We start from the raw sequence: 15,825 nt of genomic DNA on the forward strand, positions 1-15,825 counted from the left end.
TTTGTTTTTAGTTTTTATATTTTACTATTCGATTTATTTCTTTTGAGTGATTTCAAATTAAATTTAAAAGTGATTTAAAAATAATTTTTGTAGTTCAGGAATATATAAAATTAAAAAATCACGCCAATAATCAAATGGAAGTAAAACAAGAAATTAGCGAAGAAACGTGTAAAACAGAAATAGACAATCACTTGGATGATGCTCTTTTGGATGACTTTAAATGTGAAAGTGAAATAAAGGAGGAATCCAATTATTGGCAAAGTACTCATGACACATACGATTCTGTAGACTTAAAGAAATGCCCCATAAATACTGAAATAGAACAACATGGAAATAAACTTAACCTATTTGAAGAAAACCAAAAAACTGAAAAAGGTGAGTAACCATAAATATTTAAGTTTACAGTCCTTTGTCAAATTATTATGACCATCTATGAATTTTTACTAAAATCAACCACCCCACTACTTAGTACTGTAATCAGGGGGTGTATGACATCTTCCTTTATTTAGGTGGACTTACTTAAGTTTATTGTATGTATTTTGACCCTAGTACACGAATTTTTTGATGCCGATAAGGTTGTTATAAACAAAAACTTGCACAATTACAAAAAAACGATTTTGCACAAAGGGGTCGTTCAAGTATTACTTAACGCAGGTTGGGGGGTCAAAACTCTTCAAAAATTGCATTGCGCAATAGTTACAACTCCCATAAGAGTGCGTTACATAGAGCGGAGGAACTAAAAATCTTCAAAAATCGCTTTACATAATACTTGAACGTTCCCAAAACAAATACTTTTGAAATTTTTGGGTCATTCTAAGCAAAAAGATTTTTCATAGGATGCATAGTTTTTGCATGGCCATGTTCAAAAATTGCAATTGCAATTGTTCAATAACTTTTGATTAAAAAATAAAATGGCAAATCTGCTTACACCATCTGAAAGTTACAAGTCAAATTATACTTTTTTTTTATGTTTATTAGGCAATCTGTTATAACATATAAAAATAGGCACATTTTATCTGAGAAATAATGACATGAAGAGATTGTGACCAGCGCCACACATCTCTATAGAGATAATATTAAATTCCTGTATTACATACTATATTAACTTAGCTACTGTAAAAATATTAATGTCTATGTGGTAAATCTATTGGTGTCTGTCACTTTAACCGTTTTGATTACTGATTGTTGTCTAACAAATTAATTGCAAGCACATTCGCGTGGCTTTCAAGACGTACGATGTATTTTGCACTTAACTCCACTATCACTTCACTGATGGTTTTCGTTTCCAGATCATTGTAAATATCCCTGTTAGTAACAAACCACGGAGCATCGATTATTGAATGTAACACCTTGGACTGGAATCTCTCAATTATGGATACATTCAACTTGGATGCTGTTCCCCAGAGCTGCAGACCATATGCCCAGACTGATTTGAATATTGTGTTGTAGACTAGCAGTTTATTTCTTGTTATACTTACACCCTAGAAGATAAAAATGTTTACTAAATTTTATGCCCGGTTGTTTACGTTGGTTCCATATATGGGTTCTCCAGGTTAATCCCCTGTCCAAGTGCATGCCCAGATATTTTACAGAGGTAACTGAGGGAATTACCTTATTATTTATTGTTACTGTAGGTTATTCACCGTGACATTTTGTAAAAACAATATGGTTTGATTTTTGTTCATTCAATTTAATTCTCCAATTTTGTGCCCATGTATTTATTTGATTTAATGCTCTCTGGAGTTTTGCAGCAGCTTCGACGGGATTTTTGTGTACTGCTAGGATTGCAGTATCGTCTGCAAAGGTGGTGGTCGTTGTATCACGATTTGTGGGTAAGTCGGCTGTGTAAACCAGATATAGTTGTGGTCCCAGAATGCTTCCTTGCGGTACTCCTGATCCGATGGAATATAGTTTTGTATAGGCTGACTCAAACTTCACTCGAAAGTATCTTTCTGATAAATACGACTTAAGGAGTGTATATAGTTCCTGTGGTAAGTTCTTTTTCAGTTTATACAACAGTCCTTGATGCCAAACTTTATCAAAAGCCTGGCTAACATCGAGGAATGCTGCTGAACAATAACTTTTTTCTTCAAATGTTTTATTTATAACGTTGACCACTCTGTGAACTTGTTCGACGGTACCATGCTGTTTCCTAAAGCCAAATTGGTGGTCGGGTATCATATTTCTGTCTGTTAGTATATGTAGAAGTTTTTTTCTATTATTTTTCCATGATCTTAGACATTACTGGCATTAAACTAATTGGTCGATATGAAGTGGGCTCATTTGGAGGTTTCCTAATTTTTGTATAAGGATAATTTCTGCAATTTTCCATTGGATTGGGAAGTGTTTTAGCCTTAGTACCGCATTACACAATTGAGTTAGCATTTTAATTGCTTTGGTAGGTAGATTTTTAATTACCTCACCTGTGATTAAGTCACAGCCACGTGCTTTCTTTTTTATTAGATTATTGTTGATTATGTTGTGATCTTCTTTGGGTGAAACGTGTAGTGTGTTTTCTCCTGTCGGGGTTTGGTTCTGTAGGAAATTGTAGATTTCTTGATCGTTATTTGTTGCAGCAGCTGGTATAGGTTTGAAAACTTCTTCTAGGTACAGTGGAACCCCGATAAGTCAGCCTCCGATAACCCGGAAGTCCGGCTAACCCGGATCGATTTTCATCAGATAAAATAAAAATGTTTTCACTTTGACTGAGTTTGTTTACCAAGAAATGAACAATAATGTATACAACTGTACGTAATTTAGATGTACTGGACATAAGTATTTCATTTTTTTGGCAATTATAATTAAGTTTATCTGTAAGAGTACCGTATTTTATTAATTTTTACCATATTCTCCGGCTAACCCGGATTTTCGATAACCCGGATCGGCCGCGGTCCCGATTAATCCGATTTATCGAGGTTCCACTGTATTCGCTGAAAGTTTCTGCCTTTTCATTTTTTGTTCTGGCCCATGTTCCGTTGGATTTTCTAATTGGTGGGATATGACGATGTTGCTGTTTTAATTTTTTTTAGCCTTCCATAGCGCATAATCGCTGGAATCTGACGGCGTTAAATTTTCTAGGTATTCTTGAACGCTGTTATTTTTTAGTTGTTTTAGTAGTTCCTTTAATTGTCGTGCATTGAGCCTTAACTTATCATCTGGATGTCTAGTTTGCTTCCAAGTTCTACTCAGGTACCTTTTTTCAATTATTTTTTCTCTGACATTTATTGGACAATTAATTTTTTGTTTTGCTTTTGTTGGTGGAGGTGTTGATTTCCATGCAGCTTCCTGAATCGTTGTTGTGTAATTTTGGATTTCTTTTTCTAGTTCTTCTGGTGACTTTAGTGATACGTTTAGTTCAATATTTGCTTCAATCATTTCTCTGAAAGCTTGCCAGTTGGTTTTGTAATTGTGCAACTTGGGCAGAGGCTCTTTTTCTTTAATTCCTGAATGTACAGTTGCTACTACAGGAGTATGATCAGACTCTATATCAAAATTTGATTCGATACTTAGATATCCCCTTGAGAACCCTTTTGTAACAAAGAAATCTAAACAGTTAGGAACTTTTGCAGGTCGGATGGCCAGTATGTAGGCTGATACGTAGACAAAGGGTCCAAGTGTTGTTCTGATATGATTTGATGTTGTACCCTGCCTCTTCCAGGAGCGCACAGTCTTGAACCCCAACTAGTATGTTTGGCGTTATAGTCTCCACCTGCCAGGAAACGGTTACCAAGTTGGTTAAAGAGATTACTTAAAGAATTTTTGTTAGCTCTATAATTTGGTGGGCAGTATACAGCAGCTATCGAGATTGGTCCGATTAAATCTTCTATTTCAATGGAGACTGCTTGTAGATCTGGTTGTTCAATCTTTTGTAGAATATAGTGTTTTATACCCTTTCTAATGATTATAGCTGTTCCAGTACTGGCTCTTCTTGCTGCGTCTGGATGGGCAGCATTGTACATTAAATATTTGGATATTCTAAAACTATTTTCTGATGTTAAGTGAGATTCAGATATTAAAATTATATCTAGGTTGTGAAATTTTAAAAATGCCTCAATTTCATTCTTCTGATTTATGACCCCGTTGGCGTTCCATAAAGCTATTTTAAATATTTGAGCCATTAATTATTGGATTTAGTGTTTTGCTGTACTAGATCTCTCAAATGTCTTATTTCCTTGGTTAGTTCAAGGATTGCTTGCTGTTGCTTTTCTATTTGTTGTTGAAGTTTCCTGCAACGTTTTGTTGCAGGAGATAATTATTTTGCTGTTGAAGGAACGTGGTGAATTGATTGTTTGATAACTGCAGTAATAACTCTACCCTGTGTATATTTTGAACTTGATTTTGATTTGAAGCTGCTTGTGCATATGTTTTCACCTCTACTGGAGCGTGTGAACTGCTTATAGTGTTTTGTGATTCTTGTTCTTGTACTTTTGGTCTTGTCACTTGATTTTGTACAGCCACACCATTACTGGAGGGATATCTTCTATTTAAAATTTCAAGGTATACCTGACAACCTTTATAATTTGCAGGATGTGCTCCTCCACACAATGCACATTTTGCTGGATTGCCACCCTCTTTTTTCTTTTTGCAGTTACGGTAGTCGTGATACTCAGCACATTTCAGGCAGCGAAATTGTTAAGTGCATTGGTTTCTTGTATGTCCATAACTTTGGCATCGTTTACATTGCACTATAGTTTGCTTTTTGTGGGGTGTTTCGAATCTAACAACTGCATTTAACAGTTTTGAGATTTTAAAGATATCACCGTTATTTCGATTTCTCTCAATGTCAATAAAGAGCAAGTTTTTGGGTGATTTTGTTTGTTTTTCGTGGACATTCATTATTTGTTTTACCTTATGACCTTCTTCTGCTGTTATATCTTTTGTGTCTGTGCTGTGGTGTATGTTTCGTAAAACTACTCTATACGATTTTTCTTCTGGTAGTTTATAGGTATGCCTGACGATTTTATTGTCCTCCAGCAGCTTTTTGATTGTTTTGTAATTGTCGATAGTATTTGTCTGGATTTTTATTTTGTTTTCTGATAACAATTTGTAAGCAAAATCTGACGTAGATGAGCGAATTAATGTTAGAAGACCTGGTAAATTTGAGACTCCATATAGTATAAAAGGGGGAACTTTATCTATTTCCTTTTTGTTATTATTTCTTTGCTCTGTATCATCTTCATTTGATAGTGAAGAAAAACGATTTTGTGTGCTAATATAATTTTCAAATTCATTTACCTTTAAGGATTTTTTTTTAATTTGTGGGCTGTTGCTATTTCTTCTCTGCTTCTTATATTCAATTCTTTGGAACTCATTTGGTTGAAATACTTCATTACAGTAAAACCTCTGTTAACCGAAACGGCTGACAGTTTCAATAATTTCATCGATAAAAGTAAATTTTTATCCTAAAACGGAAACAATTTGATGTTAATTTGTCAACATTGCTGTCATACAACTAAAGATTGCAATTAATATTAAACATATTACGAAATCACCTCATAGTGTTTTTAATACCAACTTTGACCAAGAATACTATGTAATTTTATACAAGAAGAATACAAAAAACAATGTTATTTTTAACCGAAATTTTTGTTATCCGGAACTGCCTTCCCCCCAATTATTTCGGTTAACGGAGGTTTTACTGTATCTGAATTTTCTTGCTCCATTTTTTTGTTTTCTGACAGTGAGGCATTTCTTATTTGGGTTTGATTACTTGCAGTTGGATTTACTGCATCATAATAATAATTTATCTTCTGCTGAACTTTATTTTGGTGGCTTTGATCGGGAATGGCCTGTTTTGACATCGTGAATGGTGTACATTGCATTTGTTGTTGAGTGAGAAACATCCCCTGTGCGTAGTTGCTATGAGCCGCATAATTTTGTGTTACCATTGGGATGGATTGATTTGGTTCATTTGGCAAATTATACTTGATTGTTTTCATTGCTAAAAATGAATTTTTCATTGTTATAAACAAATATATAATAAGCTACAGTAGACTCCCTCTAGAACGAGAACTGAAATGGTGGACTAATTACATACCACCACTACTGACATGTTTTGATGCCTCTTACATAGTTTATTAGGTGTCGATGGTTGACTTCAACAATGAATCTTGGCCATCATAAATTGTAAAATTTAATTTCGGCCGATAGATAAATAGAAAGGAAGAAGTTTATTACAGGCGTTAAAATTTATTACACTACTGGCCTCGGTAAGCACATAGATGTTGGGCATTCCTGTATACAGGCAGTTGAGGTACTTATTTATAGCCATCACCACGCCAAAAACAGGTAAAGAAACATATTCTTCGATTTCATTTTGGGCGTTAACTAAATATGCCTCGTTAGAGGTGTTATAGTTCAATAGGAATTTTATAGCCATCACGACAAAAATAGGTAAAGAAACATATTCTTCGATTTCATTTTTCCTCGTTATAACCAAATATGCCTCATTAGAGGTGTTATAGTTCAATAGTAATTTTATGGGACATCTAGTGTACCTCGTTATAAGCAAAACCTCGTAATACCTATGTTCGTTATAGAGAGAGTCTATTGTATTAACAAATACTGTTTAGATAAAATTGCCTGTTTGCAGGCACTTACACTTGTACCTACTCGTTTGATTTTAAATGAGAGATGCATTGAAAACATCTCTCAAGCACTAGTGTTTATAGCTTTGTGTAACAATAATAAAATTAATTTTTAGCAATGCAAATAGTCAACATCGGTGTAATTTGACTCGAACTTTCAAAAGCAGCAAGCAGAATTGCTATTTTATTTTTTAATCAAAAGTTATTTGGGTTCAAAAATTGCAATTTTTTGATTGTTTAAAGTCCAATCGTGTTTATCTCAAAAACTATGCATCCTTCGAAAAAACTTGTAATAACATTTTTTACTTAGAATCAGCCAATGAATACAAAAAAATGTTTTGTTTTGCAAAAAAATGCTTTTTTGTAATTTTGCAAGTTTTTTGTTTATAACAATCTTATCGACATCCGGATTAACTGTTAAGGCTGTATGACACTATACATTTTCTTGTATCATTTGTAATATCGTTTCTGATATGTCAAAAAAATGCATAGTGTCATACACAGATACAAGAAACGATATCAGAAACGATACAAGAATTTGAGTCAGACACAGATTTTTTTTTTAGCCGAATATCACAAAATATATCGACTCAAGCTAAAATTACAGTTTTTAATTCAATTATTCAGCCACATTTTGAGTACTGCGCAACTATATTGTATATGTTTAATTTAAATAAACTCAATCAACTACAAAAACTACAAAATCGTGGCATGAGAATTATATTGAAAACAAATCGACTTACACCTGTATCATATATGCTACAGGCTTTAAGTTGGTTCACAATTGAAGAGAAACTGTATTATTATACAATGATTTTGGTTTATAAAATACTTAATAATGTAGCTCCAGATTACTTTAAGCAGTTTATAGTGTACAATAAAAATGTGCATGATTATTCTACAAGGAATATGGGGAATATTTACATAGCAAAAACAAATTATAGAATGACGATGAATTCATTAGTATTCAGGGGTTTTAATGAGTTTAACGCTCTACCAGGTGAATTAAAAAATACAATGTCACTAAAATCTTTTAAAACCAAACTTAAGCTGTATATTAGAAACAAGTGATGTAATACTTTATTATGTTAATTTTATGGGTGGGTATTGTATGGTATTATATGTTGTAAATTTATTTAAAGTTTGTTTAATTTCATTTGATGTTGCTTAGTTATATTTGATTTTTGTAAATGATTTGTAATATCTATTCTCTACATTTATTGTATATTAGGGTAACCTATTTAAATGAATAAATATCTATCTATCTATCTACAGATTCTTGTACAAGAACTGCGCCAATTTCTGCGCAAAGAGCTAAAACGTAAAACCTGCTGGTAAAACATCTAAAATGTCATAATAACTCGTAATGGCGGCTGAAATGAAAATGGGATCATGTATTGATGAATTTATTTGTGTTTTTGTAGGTATTATTTAAAAATCTTATATTGATACTTAATATACCGTTTGCTATGGACTACTGTTCTACTAATAACCATATATTTAGCTCCTAGTAAAGTTCAAACTATAAATTTAGGTTTCATGGTGCATAATTTTTTACAAAATACAATAGCTCCTAATTTGGATCAAATTGAAGATAATTATAATGCAAATATTTTAGCACAAATATCAAAACAAAATAAAAACACAAATAATCAACCTCAAACAGTCAACGTAAAATTCTGGTTAACATTAAAATGTTAATTAAAAGTTTATAAATTTTATAAAATCCTTAAAATCAGCTGTAGATGTAGATGAAGTAGGTACTACCATAACTTGACACGGGGTGACAAACAAAATATCGACCAATCACGTGCCGAATTTCATACAATTTTCGATACAAGAACTTGCATAGTGTCATACAGGGCACAAATGTACGTAGAAATGATACAAGAAAATGTATACAAGAAACGATATCAGAAACGATATTAGAAATGATACAAGAAAATGCATAGTGTCATACAGCCTTTACCCAAAAAATTAGTGTTCTATGGGTCAAAATACATAAAAAAAACTTGAGCAAGTCCATCTTAATAAAGGAGGCCTTGTACCCCTCTGGTGACAGCACAACTTTTTGTTTAACACATTCACAGACACGCTTCAGAAGTAGACACGTCTTCTTATGGAGTAAGTGTCTTTGACATTATACGAGGCTGAATGAAAGCGTTGTATTTTCTCGTAACTAAAAAATTCTGTGAAAAAATTTAAGGGCTGTTTTTGTTTCATACTCCTTTTGTATTATCTCGGTGGCATCCCTAAGACTTTGTTTTTCCAATTATGCATTAAATTTAACAACACCAAACAAAATAACATATTATTCGAAATGAGAAATAAGCCACAATTTAACTTAAAAAATGATTTTAATGATGTTTCATTATCCATTTAGAATAATAAATTACATAAATGCCACAAAGAAATAGCTTCAAAACAATGTTAACAAAATTAACAACAAAACAATTCAATAGTGGGTATGTCCTCCTCTCGCAATCTGTTTAGCATCGAATAAACAAGATGTGTTATCCTTGCCTGGGAAATAGCCCGATATTCCTCTACCAGGGCCATCATAGCTGAACCAAATTTTCTGGAGGCCTAGGATGACAGTGAATAGCTATTTTCAATTCATCCCATAAATGCTCGATAGGATTGAGATCTGGGCTGCTGCGGGCCATTCTAATATTTTCAATCCAACCTCTATTTAAGATATGTATTTATGTTTATGTAGGATAGAACTCAGAAAGAAGGACGACCTTCTCCAGGAAGTACAGAAATTAATGCCCTCTATTCGTAACGGAACATCACAAGAAATATGGGAGACTTTTAAACATTGTGTAACAACACCAATTGATCATCCAAAGATAAATAATCCTGTGAAACGGAAACACTGGATAACAGATGAAACCTTTCAAATAATTGAAAATAGAAGAAATCTTTGTAAGTGGCGTGCATAGTGAAAGGGAAAAAGCTAGTTTAAGAAACCTCATAGAGAAATAAAACGAAGATGCAAGACAGACAAAAACCAGTACTACCAGGGTATATGCAAAGAAATTGAGAGACATGATCATAATAATCAGCCGAGAGATCTATTTAGAAAAATACGCTACTTAACAAGAGACATTAAAGCCAGAACTTGGGCCATTGAAGCCAGCACTGGAACTCTGAGAACAAACAGAGAAGATATAGCAGAGACATGGAGATCGTATTGCAGGGACTTATATAAAGATGCTCAACGCCAAGAACCTGTTAACCAAATCTCTGACGAGGTGGAAGAAGAACCTGATATACTTGACAATGAAGTAAGACTCGCGATCAGTAAGCTCAAATATAATAAAGCACCAGGTCCAGATATGATAACAGCAGAAATGCTCAAAGCCACAGAAGAAACTGGCGTAAAACTACTTCATCTACTCTGTAACCAAATATGGCATTCAAAACAATGGCCTGAAGACTGGACAAAATCTACAATAACCACAATTCATAAAAAAGGCAGCTTCCATAAATGCGACAATTATAGAATTATTTCTCTTATATCACATGCCAGTAAAATAATGCTACATATAATCAACGAGAAACTAAAAACATTCCTTCAAAGAGAAATTCCACAAGAGCAAACTGGATTTACCAAAGGTACTAGAGAACACCTGTTAAATATAAGACAGATAATCGAAAAATCTAGGGAATTCAATAATCCACTGTACATATGCTTTATAGATTATCGTAAGGCGTTCGACAGGGTCAAGTGGAGACACTTATGGCAAATACTAAAAGAAGTGGGCGTACCCCAACACCTTATTTTGCTTATAACTGAACTATACGAACACACTACTGGATCAGTTAAAGTGCTTGGCACACTTTCAAACGAATTTCATTCAGAACGGGGTGTCAGACAGGGATGTATACTATCGCCACAATTATTCAATATATATGGAGAGCATATTATGAGAAGAGCACTTGATGGATGGGAAAAAGGCATCTCAATAAATGGTCATAAAATAAACAACCTACGTTTCGCAGATGACACAGCCCTTCTTGCAAATAGTCAAGCAGAGCTGATTGATCTTATACGACTGGTTGAAAACGAAAGTCAAATATTTGGTCTGCAATTCAACATATCAAAGACAAAGATCATGATAGTGGATAGACTACATAACAATCATCCACATATAACCACAATTGATCGGTTTGAGGTTGTGAACTCATACTTATATCTGGGATCATTAATCACAAACACAGGGTCACTACAGGAGGAAATAAAACGTAGATGTGATCTAGCAAAAGTGGCCACAGCAAAAATGACCACAATATGGAAGGACTGTCAAATTTCAAGAGCATTAAAGATGAGGTTGATCAACTGCTTAATATTCCCAATACTGACTTACGGATGTGAATCTTGGACCCTGAGAAATTCGGAAGAATGCTACGAATTCCTTGGACCGACCATAGAATAAATAATTCGATTTTAAGAGAGCTAAAAGTTAGCCAACGGCTCTCCAGTAAAGTCCATCTCCAACAATTAAAATACTTTGGACATGTTATGAGAGCCAACACAGAAAACATGGAAAGACTCATTATACAAGGAAAGGTGGAAGGCCGAAGATCACGAGGAAGATCCCCAACAAGATGGATCGATCAGATTACAGGAATATGCAAAAGACCTATGCATGAATTAAAAGAAATGACCAGAGACAGAGATCTTTGGAGACGGACAATACACGACATCACGTCGACCACTACACTCCCTCCGGGGGGTCAGGATTGAAGAGAGAGTTATGTTTATGGGTCATATAGTGTTTTTAGTTACAAAAAATTGCGCAGCTCTTACAAGAAAGAGATATTCTGATAATTCTAAAAACAAAACCTTGGCGATTCTTCCGGGATAATACGAAAGTACTCTCTCCTATGGCGCTACAGCCCAAGTCGGGCCCTTGCCTCCCCTAGCCTCCCCTTCAAGTATCTCTGTCTCTGGTTGCTCTCCTCCAGTTGTCCACCCTCAATATCTCTTTAGCATCTGTTCTCACTTCGTCTATCCACCTCTTCCTTGGTCTTCCTACTGGCTGACATCCCGTTACCCAGACCATTACCCGTACTAAACAGTGCACCATATGAAAAAAGACAAGAAAGGGTTTTCATCATAAACTAAATCTAAAATAAAAAAATAATTTTTAATGTGAAATATCTCAGTGGCGTACTATTTTTTCCTTAAAAAAATTCAGACCATTACCCGTACGCGCGCCTATTATGAATACAAAATTCTTAATTGCATGTCAAAAAATGCGCAATAACTACCTCGTAAAACCCACTAAATTTCATTTTCATAGCTCAACTGGTCTTAGAGCAATAAATAAATTGGCAGGTTGAAATAAAAACTTCAACACCCCGTATCTCGGAAACGAAGCATTTTCGGACACATGCTTATGGAGCAAACTGTCATTATTTTTTCATGTAGAATTACCCCTTAAAGTTTGTCATACTTACTTACTAACACCCTGTATAAAAAAATGTTGGCTCCATATGATACCCGTATGCATTAATGGGTTAATTTGAGTATTACATTTATTTTCCTGTTTACTCAAATAATTAGATTATAGTTGATTTGTATTTTAGGTCATCTCCAAGATGAAATCAAAACAGAAATTATGGAGAAACTCATTGAAGATTCGTCTTACGAAGGAAATGATATGAATCGACACAATGAAGGAAAAACATTAAATAAGAATATGCAAGTTGTGACTGAAAAAAGACCTTATAAATGTGACACTTGTTTTAAACAATTTAGTAACGTAAGTCATTTGAAAAAACATTTGAGAGTGCACACTGGACAAAAACCTTATCAGTGTGAAATTTGTTTTAACCGATTTAGTGATACGAGTAGTTTAAAAAGACATTTCAGATTGCACACTGGGGCAAAACTTTACAAGTGTGAGATTTGTTTTAAGCAATTTAGTGATAAAAGTAGTTTGAAAACACATTTGAGAGTACACACTGGAGAAAAACCTTACAAGTGTGAAATTTGTTTTAAGCGATTTAGTGTAGCAGGAAGTTTAAAAAGTCATTTAGGAACACACACTGCAGAAAAACCTTACAAGTGTGAGATCTGTTTTAAGCGTTTTAGTGATGCAAGTAATTTGAAAAGACATTTCAGATTGCACACTGGAGATAAAGATTACAAATGTAAGATTTGTTTTAAGCAATTTACTACAACAAGTAATTTGAAAACACATTGGAGAGTGCACACTGGAGAAAAACCTTATCGGTGTGAAATTTGTTTTAAGCGATTTAGTGATGCAAGTAGTTTGCAAAGACATTTCAGATTGCACACTGGGGCAAAACCTTACAAGTGTGAGATCTGTTTTAAGCAATTTAGTGATGCAAGTACTTTGAAAAAACATTTCAGTTTGCACACTGGGGCAAAACCTTACAAGTGTGAAATTTGTTTTAAGCGATTTAGTCAAGCAGGGCATTTAAAATGTCATTTGAGAACACACACTGCAGAAAAACCTTACAAGTGTGAGATCTGTTTTAAACAGTTTAGTCAAGCAAGTGCTTTGAAAACACATTTGAGAGTGCACACTGGAGAAAAACCTTACAAATGTGAAATTTGTTTCAAGCAATTTAGTCAAGCAGGTGATTTGAAAACACATTTGAGAGTGCACACTGCAGAAAAACCTTATAAGTGTGAAATTTGTTCTAAGCAATTTAGACAACCAGTAACTTTGAAAATTCATTTGAGAATACACACTGGAGAGATGCCTTACAAGTGTGAAATTTGTTTCAAGCAATTTAGAGAAGCACGAACTTTTAAAATCCATTTAAGGCTACACACTGGAGAGACGCCGTACAAGTGTGAAATTTGTTTTAAGCGATTTAGTGCAGCAGGTAGTTTAAAAAGACATTTGAGAGTGCACACTGGAGAAAAACCTTATAAGTGTGAAATTTGTTTTAGGCGATTTAGTGAATCAGGAAGTTTAAAAAGTCATTTAGGAACACATACTGCAGAAAAACCTTACACGTGTGAGATCTGTTTTAGGCATTTTAGTGATGCAAGTAATTTGAAAAGACATTTCAGATTGCACACTGCAGATAAAGATTACAAGTGTAAGATTTGTTTTAAGCAATTTAGTCAAGCAGGAAATGTAAAAAGTCATTTGAGAACACACACTGCAGAAAAACCTTACAAGTGTGAGATATGTTTTAAACACTTTAGTCAAGCAAGTGCTTTGAAAACACATTGGAGAGTGCACACTGGAGAAAAACCTTACAAGTGTGAAATTTGTTTTAAGCAATTTAGCCAAGCAGGTGATTTAAAAAAACATTTGAGAGTGCACACTGCAGAAAAACCTTATAAGTGTGAGATCTGTTTTAAGCAGTTTAGTCAAGCAGGTGCTTTGAAAACACATTTGAGAGTGCACACTGCAGGAAAACCTTATAAGTGCGAAATTTGTTTCAAGCGATTTGGTCAAGCAGGTAATTTAAAAAGACATTCGAGAGTGCACACTGCAGAAAAACCGTACAAGTGTGAAATTTGTTTTCAGCAGTTTAGTGAAGCGGGTAAATTGAAAACACATTTGAGAACTCATTCTGGAGAAAAACTTCAAGTGTGACATTTGTTTGTAAAAACTTCATTAAATAATTTAATTTTTATTTATTTATTTATTTATTTAACCTCCTTTAAAACACAATGCTTGTTATTACATTAAAAGAGTGCTTACTACTGCTAAAAACTAATACCTACCTATATTAAAAACTAAACCTAGACAGAATAAAATAAGTAAAAAAAAAAAAAGAAAACGCTATACATCTAAATAAAATTTTACGACAACAGGTTTTGTAGACTAGAGATTTGTTTTAAAAGCAACTTTTATTTGTTTCACAGAAGAATTTAAAAAGTATATATCACAGTTATCACATGGTTACATTCTAACATCTTATTTATTGGAGATCAATCAGTTTTATTAGTTGGGAACAGTCGTTTGTTATTAATAATTCTTAGATGTGTTTTTGGAACATGAAATTTAATATTATTTATAAAAAAGCAATCTCTATATTTAATCTGATTTACAACATAGTAAATAAAAATGGCTGAATGAAATTTTTTTCTATTATCCAGTCGTTGAACTTTAAAACAAGTTAGCATAACAGGAAATTGTGTATGAATAGATACCAAACTTTCTGACATAAAGAAACCTCGAGAATCGTTTTTGAACCTTTTCAATCAGATCAACATTCAATTCGGTTTGTGGTGCCCATATAATAGAGGCATACTCCAAGTGAGGTCTTACCAGTGCATTGTTAACCCCTTAATGCACAATTTTTTGGAAAAAAACCGGCCAAAAAAATCAGTTTATTTTTAACGTAAAAAGTGATCCTAGCGCGCAGGTGAGCCCAACTGGAACTTGCATTTATCCGATTACTGAAATAATCGTCACTGGACGATCACAATTTTTGTTGGAATAATGGGAAGGACGATGCGATGAACGATAATTTTTAAAACTGAGCGAATCAGAATATGAAGACACAAATTTGTCTGAATGCGGCTCACAACGAAGAGATAAGTCGTAAGTGATACCTAGGAGGAGAAATAAGATAAGTATATATATTTTTAAATAAGTAAGTTTTATAGCTTACAATCCCATGTAAATAATCAATAAACGATTGTTTTTTCTTGCTTTCATATTATTATTTTCAATTCTCGATCGCATTCGAGCGTGAAATATTATAGTAACATTAACATAAAGTAAAATGCCGCTCGAATTATCTCGAGTGTGCACGTTAATAGGGGTTAATGATTATTAGAGTTTCAAATCTTTTAAAAAATTTTGAATTACGAATTTTGAAGCCAAGAGTTCTGTATGCCTTTCCAATGATGATCCGATAATGTTCATTAAATCTCAAATTTTGCTGAAACATTACTCAAAGATCTTTGCAAGTGTTCTTTCTTCCAAGTACTGTGTTAAAAATTTTGTATTGGTTCTCCATGTATTGTGTTTTTCGAGTGATAGTAAAAACATGACATTTAGAAGTGTTTAGAAAAATATTAAAATCATCTGCAAATAGCAGGCTTGTCGAAAACTTCACACAGTGAGCATTTATAACACATCAAAATCGTTAATAAATATAGCGAACAGAAGATGACTCAAGTTGCTACCTTGTGGTACCTACCCCTGATGTCGACATAAATGGCTTATATAAACTGTTCCCCACTTTAACTTGATTTAACCTATTAGAAAGGTATGACCTCAGAAAC

The 15,825-nt window shown here is 33.7% G+C and overlaps 2 protein-coding genes across 3 annotated transcripts in view; both read left to right on the top strand.

Moving 5' to 3' along the window:
- The window catches only part of LOC126880502 (zinc finger protein 664-like), an 80,981-nt gene extending 67,815 nt beyond the window's left edge, over window positions 1-13,166 (top strand). Inside the window, exon 3 of the transcript XR_007696611.1 lies at window positions 13,038-13,166. The gene's annotated coding sequence lies outside the window, so the exon portion shown is untranslated. The remainder of the gene's footprint in view (window positions 1-13,037) is intronic.
- On the top strand, window positions 9-14,222 carry LOC114333859 (zinc finger protein 845-like). 2 transcript variants are annotated; one of them, XM_050644384.1, is made up of 3 exons: window positions 243-375; window positions 1,290-1,594; window positions 12,186-14,222. In XM_050644384.1, exon 3 carries the CDS (start codon window positions 12,218-12,220, stop codon window positions 14,180-14,182), a length of 1,965 nt encoding a protein of 654 aa, XP_050500341.1. In that variant the 5' UTR covers window positions 243-375; window positions 1,290-1,594; window positions 12,186-12,217; the 3' UTR covers window positions 14,183-14,222. The 2 variants fall into 2 exon arrangements, with proteins under 2 accessions (XP_050500340.1, XP_050500341.1); XM_050644383.1 differs by lacking the exon at window positions 1,290-1,594 and having other exon boundaries at window positions 9-375.
- The last annotated feature ends 1,603 nt before the right edge of the window (window positions 14,223-15,825 follow it).

The sequence above is a fragment of the Diabrotica virgifera genome, chromosome 2, assembly GCF_917563875.1.
Source record: "Diabrotica virgifera virgifera chromosome 2, PGI_DIABVI_V3a".
Classification (NCBI taxonomy): Eukaryota; Metazoa; Arthropoda; class Insecta; order Coleoptera; family Chrysomelidae; genus Diabrotica; species Diabrotica virgifera.

What these genes read in the sequence shown, in the direction of transcription:
- LOC114333859 (XM_050644383.1), top strand. Translation starts at nt 135, where the DNA reads ATGGAAGTAAAACAAGAAATTAGCGAAGAAACGTGTAAAACAGAAATA. An exon ending in AAACCAAAAAACTGAAAAAG is followed by an intron (nt 376 to 12,185) that starts GTGAGTAACCAT and finishes TTTGTATTTTAG; the next exon opens with GTCATCTCCAAGATGAAATC.